The following is a 7,964-nucleotide window of genomic DNA, read 5'->3' as shown; positions in this document are numbered from 1 at the left end:
ACTCTTATTAAAACTGTGCGTGTGACTAAATATAAAAGTGTAAAACAGTGTGTGTTGTGTGTTGTACGTTGTGCGTGTGTGTTGACTCACAGAGCAGCCGTCCACCAGGGCCTTGATGTAGGGGTAGGTCTGGTAGCTAAGCTCCTCGTCGTTGGCGGCCTGCAGCTGCAGCGCCCTCTGGTGGCCGTCCTTGGCGCTGCGGTCGGCCCAGGCCACGGAACGCTGGCAGTGGTAGGTGAGGTTCTGACGCGCCTGGACGCTCAGCAGCCTCAGGAAGCCCAGCTGGACCACGCCCACCGGCTCCCCGCTGGCGTCCACGTAGGAGAACTGGAGGGAAGGTCAAGGGTCAGGGGTCAGGGGTCGATCTGACAGGGTGTGGTTTCAGTATTGTTTTGCCAGATCTGGCCCAATCTGGCAAAGCTGGGTGGAATTTGAGTGTGCAGGTTGGGGGCGTGGTCTTTGGATAGGGGGCGTGGTCTTTGAATAGGGGGCGTGGTCTACTGACCTTGCTTCCTGCGGCGAAGCTGCTGTACCAGGACCCGGGGGTCTCCGTCTCCCAGGTGTCCATCTTCACCTGCGTACACGAGGGCGTCAGGTTAACCCCCAGCTCAGACCCGGCCTAACACTGACCCCCACTCCTCCATCTGGAACCCCTCTTACCACCGAACCGAATCCAACAGTAGTTCACTGTTCCATAGTTCATAGTCAACTGTTCTCTAGGTGCTATTGGAACACGTCTTGAGCCTGTTCTCCAGGTGTTATTGGTGCCGTGAGCCTGTTCCCTAGCCTGTTCCCTAGCCTGTTCTCCAGGTGTTATTGGTGCCCTGAGCCTGTTCTAAAGCTGTTTTTGGAACACGTCCTGAGCCTGTTCTCTAGCCTGTTCTCCAGGTGTTCCTGGTGTCCTGAGCCTGTTCTCCAGGTGTTCCTGGTGTCCTGAGCCTGTTCCTAAGGGTAATGGTGTCCTGAGCCTGTTCTCTGAGGGATATTGGTGTCCTGAGCCTGTTCTAAAGCTGTTATTGGAACACGTCCTGAGCCTGTTCTCTAGCGTGTTCTCTTAGTGTTCATGGTGTCCTGAGCCTGTTCTCCAGGTGTTCCTGGTGTCCTGAGCCTGTTCTCCAGGTGTTCCTGGTGTCCTGAGCCTGTTCTCCAGGTGTTCCTGGTGTCCTGAGGCTGTACCGGAGGTGTAACAGGCGGTAACTCACAGTGTTGCTGGCCCGGCTGGGGTACAGGCAGGTCTCGGCCGATCCGCTGGTGAAGTTACAGAACACCTTGAAGGAGTCCCGCGAGCAGCCCTGGTTGGGGTCGATCCAGTACTCTCCTGCAGGGGGAGACAGAGAGCTGAGGACCAGAGGACACCTCTACTACACCACCCAGTGAGGGGGTGGATCCAGTACTCTCCTGCAGGGGGAGACAGAGAGCTGAGGACCAGAGTACACCTCCGCTACACCACCCAGTGAGGGGGTGGATCCAGTACTCTCCTGCAGGGGGAGACAGAGAGCTGAGGACCAGAGGACACCTCCGCTACACCACCCAGTGACAAACCATCACAGAGGACCACACCCAGTGAGAGACATCACAGCTAGCTGAAGGTGTCCTGGAAGGAGGACAGAGGGGGAGAGGGTAGAGGGAGGAGGAGAGGAAAGGATGGGAGGGAGGAGAGGGGAGAGGGGAGAGGAAGGAAGGAGGGAGGAGAGTAAAGGAAGGAGGAGAGGTAGAAGCGAGGAGGAGGGAGAAAAAAAGTGTGAGCGAGGAGGAGGAGAGGGGAGATGACGAAGGAAGGCAGAGGGAGAGAGGAGGAAGGAGAGAGGAGGAAGGAGAGAGGAGGGGAGGGAGGAGGAACGAGGAGGAGGAGGGAGGAGAGGAGAGAGGAGGGGAGGGAGGAGGAACGAGGAGGAGGAGGGAGGAGAGGAGAGAGGAGGGGAGGGAGGAGGAACGAGGAGGAGGAGAGGAAAGGGAGGGAGGAGGGGAGGGAGGAGGAGGGAGGAGGAGGAAGGAGGAGAGGAGAGAGGAGGGGAGGGAGGAGGAACGAGGAGGAGGCGAGGAAAGGAGGGAGGAGCGAGAGGAGGGTGGAGGAGCGAGGGGAGAGGGGGTGGAGGAGCGAGGGGAGAGGGGGCGGAGCGAGGGGAGAGGGGGTGGAGCAGCAGCCCCCTCCCTGGCGGAGGAACCCCCCATCGTACCGTCGGGGAGCCCTGGCTGGCTGAGCAGCAGGTCCTGGCAGGTGCGGGCGGGGCTGTCCCGGGTTCCCAGCGGGAAGCGCATGGTCTCGATCTCCTGCCGCAGCGAGTTGAGCGAGCCGAAGATCTCCTCCAGGCCCTCGCCGCCCGCCGCCGCCGCCGCCCCGGGGGCGTCCGCCTGCTCCGCCTCCGACTCCCACATCATCTTGCTGGCGTCGATGGAGCGCTTGGACTTGGGGCTGCGCTGGATGGGCAGTGGCTGGATGACGTCGCCGGGGGGGCCCTGGGGTGCAGGGAGGGGGGGGTTAGTGTTGTCATCGTCGTCACGGCGATCGGACACGGGAAGGTCACCCTTGCTGTGTCCGTCCTCGATGTGTTTGTTGTTCGTCTACGCGATTGTGTCGGTGCGTGGACGTGAAGTGGGGCTTTCAGCTCGTCTACACCCCAACACATCGTGTTTATGGAGGACAAACGCACACTATTACAACACACACAAACGTGTGCGTTGTAGTAGTGTGTGTCTGTCACCCACACTCTACACTCAAGACAAACGACAAAGCAGCCTAAACCCAAACCGAAGCCCAAAACATTGTGGGCCGACGCACGAGCTGGTCACTCCCGCCCAGGTGATATACCTTCTGGTTTGGTAAAGAGAGAGGGGGTACTCACAGGGGGTCCAGCAGCGCCAGGTATACCCTTCTCTCCCTTGGGTCCTGATCCACCCTAAACAAACACACACACACCAGAATTAATCAATTAGCTAATTAGCAATTAACAAGGCCCTAACGAGGTGATAAGTAAGGTCTACTCACACTGGATCCCTTCGCTCCCTTGATTCCTTGAGGACCCTGGAAAAAAAATTAGACCTCGTGAACACATGAACCATCATCACAGCTCTATAGGTAATCACTACTGACAGGTGATCACATGAACATCTATAGGTAATCACTACTGACAGGTGATCACATGAACATCTATAGGTAATCACTACTGACAGGTGATCACATGAACATCTATAGGTAATCACTACTGACAGGTGATCACATGAACATCTATAGGTAATCACTACTGACAGGTGATCACATGAACATCTATAGGTAATCACTACTGACAGGTGATCACATGAATATCTGTAGGTAATTACTACAGAGTGGTGAACACATGAACATCTATATGTAATCACTACAGAACGGTGAACACAGGAATATCTATAGTTAATCACCACAGAGTGGTGAACACATGAACATCTATAGGTAATCACTACAGAGTGGTGAACACATGAACATCTCCATAGGTAATCACTACAGAACGGTGAACACATGAACCCCTATAGTTAATCACTACAGAGTGGTGAACACATGAACATCTATAGTTAATCACTACAGAGTGGTGAACACATGAACATCTCCATAGGTAATCACTACAGAGTGGTGAACACATGAACATCTCCATAGGTAATCACTACAGAGTGGTGAACCCATGAACATCTCCATAGGTAATCACTACAGAGTGGTGAACACATGAACATCTCCATAGGTAATCACTACAGAGTGGTGAACACATGAACATCTATAGGTAATCACTACAGAACGGTGAACACATGAACATCTCCATAGGTAATCACTACAGAGTGGTGAACACATGAACATCTATAGTTAATCACTACAGAGTGGTGAACACATGAACATCTATAGTTAATCACTACAGAGTGGTGAACACATGAACATCTCCATAGGTAATCACTACAGAGTGGTGAACACATGAACATCTCCATAGGTAATCACTACAGAGTGGTGAACACATGAACATCTATAGTTAATCACTACAGAGTGGTGAACACATGAACATCTATATGTTATCACTACAGAACGGTGAACACATGAATATCTATAGGTAATCACTACAGAGTGGTGAACACATGAACCCCTATAGGTAATCACTACAGAGTGGTGAACACATGAACCCCTATAGGTAATCACTACAGAACGGTGAACCCATGAACATCTCCATAGGTAATCACTACAGAGTGGTGAACCCATGAACCATCACCACAGCTCCATGGGGGACCACTACAGACAGGTGAGCACATGATCATCTCTACATGTAAACATTTAAGGTTAAAGGTCAAAGGGTCTTACAGGCAGACCGGGGGGTCCAGAGGGTCCTAGTGGTCCGGTGGCTCCAGACAGACCCTGGAACCCAGCAGAGACACACAGGGAGGTCAGGGGTCAGACTGGGGGGGTCTAGACACACTGTGAGGTCAGGGGTCAGACTGGGGGGGTCTAGACACACTGTGAGGTCAGGGGTCAGACTGGGGGGGTCTAGACACTGGGAGGTCAGGGGTCAGACTGGGGGGGGTCTAGACTCAGGGTCAGGGGTCAGACTGGGGGGGTCTAGACACACGTGGAGGTCAGGGGTCAGACTCAGGGGGGTATAGACTCAGGATCATAGGGTCAGGGGTCAGACTAAGGGGGGTCTAGACTCAGGACCATAGGGTCAGGGGTCAGACTCAGGGGGTCTCAGGGTGGGGGTGACCTACGGTCTCTCCCTTTGGTCCCCCGGTGCCGTGGGAGCCGATCATGCCCCGGTCTCCCTTCTCGCCCTGCTCCCCGGGGGGTCCGATCAGACCGATCAGACCCGGGTGACCCTTCACTCCCTTGGAGCCTGGATCTCCTCTCAGCCCAGGCAGACCAGGAGGACCCTGCGGGAGGAGGAGGGGGAGGGGGAGAGCAGGGAGAGGAGGACAGGGTAGAGGAGAGACGTGGTTAACATGTGTCCTGTGCACCCTCTCCAGTGTCCTGTTGTGCACCACCACGAAACCTCTGCACACGTCCACCGGTCCGGCTGGAGCTCTCACGTTGTGTTCAGCAAAACTACAGGAAGTACATCTAGAAACAGGAAGCGTTCTGAAGGACCGGTCGGTCCTCTGTTCTGCTGACGGGGGCGAGGACGAGGAGGTGGAGGTGGAGGACTTACCAGAGGTCCTGGAGGTCCCTTCTGTCCGGTCAGGCCAGGAGACCCCTGCTCCCCCTGCAACACATCAGCACGAGCACACGTCAACTCCCACAATGCAGCACTCCCTGCTCTCTCTCTATGCCCCCCTGTAGCTCGGCATCTACACTTTAAAGTTACAACCTTTTTTTTAACACTACTGAAAGCAACTAGACTGAAAACTCACTTGTCCAGAGTTCGCCCAGACTTTGAATAGCCTCCCCCCCTTATCCCCCTACCTCCCAAACCCTCTTACGCAACTATTGTACGTTGTTTGTGCTGCCACTTAAAAATAGTACCTATCATCGTGTAGAATCTCATCCTAGCTATCTCTGTGGTAGACAGGGAACGGGTTAACCTAGTGATTGTTGGTGATCGGCACTTGGTTCCAGGAGCATCCTCACTGTACCCACAGAGACATATGGTTGTTTCTCTTTCTTCTGACAAATGGACTTATTGTAATTCGCTTTTGGATGAAAGCTTCTGCTAAACGCCCTGAATGTAAAATGAAACTAAGACACGTACAACCAAACGCAAAAACAAGCGGGGAAGATGAAACAGACGACGAATCCCGACAAAGTACTGACCACGGATCCGGGCAGGCCCCTGAGGCCCTCGGTTCCGGGCTTCCCTAGCTGTCCCTGGGGCCCCACGGGGCCCGTCTTTCCTGGGGCGCCGACAGCGCCGGAGTCTCCCTGCAGAGAGAGAGGAAACATCGCAGCGAAACGTTAACACCATAGGCCGCGAGCACATCAATGAATCTGTTCTGGATCCACACACACAACCATGCAAAGCCCCCCGTCGGGTAACACTCAGTTTCTACGTACATTGAACCAGAGGAAGACTTTCCTCTGGTTCAATGTACGTAGAAACTGAGTCAAACTTCTGAAGTATTCCGTAGAAAGGAGGAGGGACTGAGGAGTTGTGATGTCACCATAGGGTGTGGGTTGCCCGGAAACTGTGGTAGCACTAAAAGGCGTTTGTCTGGCCACTGCCTGGCTCTTAGATCAAAACGACCTTGCAGCAGAGCTTGACCTTTGAACCCTCACCTTGGTTCCCTTCTCCCCCTGTCTTCCTTCGGGTCCTTTGGTTCCGGCAGGGCCCTGGGAGATCAGACACAAGAACAGAGTGAGACGGGAAAACGATCAAAGAATGTATCACAGTGAGACTTCTTGTTGTCTGAAAAGCGAGATGAAAGATAAAGTTTGATTGACCAAATTAAGGATTACGGTTGACAGTCTTGGCGTCGCTGCTCTAGAGCCTCTCTACTCCACGCAATAAACGTGGGGCTTCACCGATTGACTGTTCAAGAGCACAACGTTCTAGAGTCTTCAGGAAGGACTCCTGAACCTCACCGGTCGACCGTTCTAGAGCACAATGTTCTAGGGTCATCAGGAAGGACTCCTGAACCTCACCGGTCGACCGTTCTAGAGCACAACGTTCTAGGGTCTTCAGGAAGGACTCCTGAACCTCACCGTTCGACCGTTCTAAAGCACAACGTTCTAGGGTCTTCAGGAAGGACTCCTGAACCTCACTGGTCGACCGTTCTAGACCACAATGTTCTAGGGTCTTCAGGAAGGACTCCTGATCCTCACCGGTCGACCGTTCTAGAGCACGTCTTTCTAGAGTCTTCACAGAGGACTCCTGAACCGTCGGAGACCTGAAGCACTTTTCTCTGAGTCAAATCTTCCTTGGAGATGAGCCCTGAAGCCGGAGGGTTCTACACTGGAGCACCAGGACAGGATCGTAGGGCAGCGGCAGTCAGGGGCTCGATCCGGCCACCCCTCCACGTCTTTCTAAAGGTTCTCCGTTTACGGTACCGTATGCACAGAACCTCAAAACCCAACCTACCCTCTTCCCAAGAGGTCCAGGGGGTCCGTTCTCTCCGGTGGGTCCCGGGGAACCCTGCACCACAGAGGGGAAGTGAGTTGAACAACGATGACCCACAACAGGAAGTGACATCACAAACACAAACAGGACATGAGTCAGGTTTAAATACCAGTACATGATGTTAGCAAGTACAACAGCTCAGTACACAATAACTATAGTTAGACGGTAAAAGCATGACAGTAAAACATAACAAAGGTATCTCTACATGATGTTAGTCAATGCAGCATAACAATAGTGTCACCAGTAAAACATAACTATAGTATGTGTAGTCAATAAAACAGCTATAGTATGAGTAGTAAAACAACAAACAACATCTGCACGATATTAGTCAATAAAGTATAACAATAGTGTCTGAAGTCAGAAATCATAACTATAGTATGACTATTCAGTAAAAAATAACCATAGTGTGTGTAGTCAGTAAAACATAGTTACATTGTGGTCAGTGAAACAGCCATTGTACATGAACATGCTGTAGCTACGATAAATGTGAGCTAAAGTAAAGTTAGAGGAAACTCACAGCTTCTCCTTGCTCTCCGTCCTCTCCTCGGTCTCCCTTGGCTCCGTCCTGACCCTAAGGGAACGCAAGAAGACTCAGCACCAGCTAACTCATCAAGGTCTGAGCCTAGGGAGACTCAGCACCAGCTAACTCATCAAGGTCTGAGCCTAGGGAGACTCAGCACCAGCTAACTCATCAAGGTCTGAGCCTAGGGAGACTCAACACCAGCTAACTCATCAAGGTCTGAGCCTAGGGAGACTCAGCACCAGCTAACTCATCAAGGTCTGAGCCTAGGGAGACTCAACACCAGCTAACTCATCAAGGTCTGAGCCTAGGGAGACTCAACACCAGCTAACTCATCAAGGTCTGAGCCTAGGGAGACTCAGCACCAGCTAACTCATCAAGGTCTGAGC

The 7,964-nt window shown here is 52.9% G+C and overlaps 1 protein-coding gene across 1 annotated transcript in view; it reads right to left on the bottom strand.

The window, feature by feature from the left end:
• Positions 1 to 7,964, bottom strand: part of LOC130375651 (collagen alpha-2(XI) chain-like) — a 33,146-nt gene that overhangs the window by 2,340 nt on the left and 22,842 nt on the right. Inside the window, exons 44-56 of the mRNA XM_056582692.1 lie at positions 7,573 to 7,626; positions 7,017 to 7,070; positions 6,215 to 6,268; positions 5,753 to 5,860; positions 5,151 to 5,204; positions 4,714 to 4,875; positions 4,313 to 4,366; positions 2,987 to 3,022; positions 2,844 to 2,897; positions 2,178 to 2,457; positions 1,203 to 1,318; positions 506 to 574; positions 91 to 327 (exon numbers count right to left, since the gene is read on the bottom strand). Of these exons, the coding sequence (XP_056438667.1) occupies positions 91 to 327; positions 506 to 574; positions 1,203 to 1,318; positions 2,178 to 2,457; positions 2,844 to 2,897; positions 2,987 to 3,022; positions 4,313 to 4,366; positions 4,714 to 4,875; positions 5,151 to 5,204; positions 5,753 to 5,860; positions 6,215 to 6,268; positions 7,017 to 7,070; positions 7,573 to 7,626 (1,332 nt within the window). The remainder of the gene's footprint in view (positions 1 to 90; positions 328 to 505; positions 575 to 1,202; positions 1,319 to 2,177; positions 2,458 to 2,843; positions 2,898 to 2,986; positions 3,023 to 4,312; positions 4,367 to 4,713; positions 4,876 to 5,150; positions 5,205 to 5,752; positions 5,861 to 6,214; positions 6,269 to 7,016; positions 7,071 to 7,572; positions 7,627 to 7,964) is intronic.

The sequence above is a fragment of the Gadus chalcogrammus genome, chromosome 22, assembly GCF_026213295.1.
Source record: "Gadus chalcogrammus isolate NIFS_2021 chromosome 22, NIFS_Gcha_1.0, whole genome shotgun sequence".
In the NCBI taxonomy this organism is placed as follows: domain Eukaryota; kingdom Metazoa; phylum Chordata; class Actinopteri; order Gadiformes; family Gadidae; genus Gadus; species Gadus chalcogrammus.
This window is presented reverse-complemented; position numbering and strand designations above follow the sequence as displayed.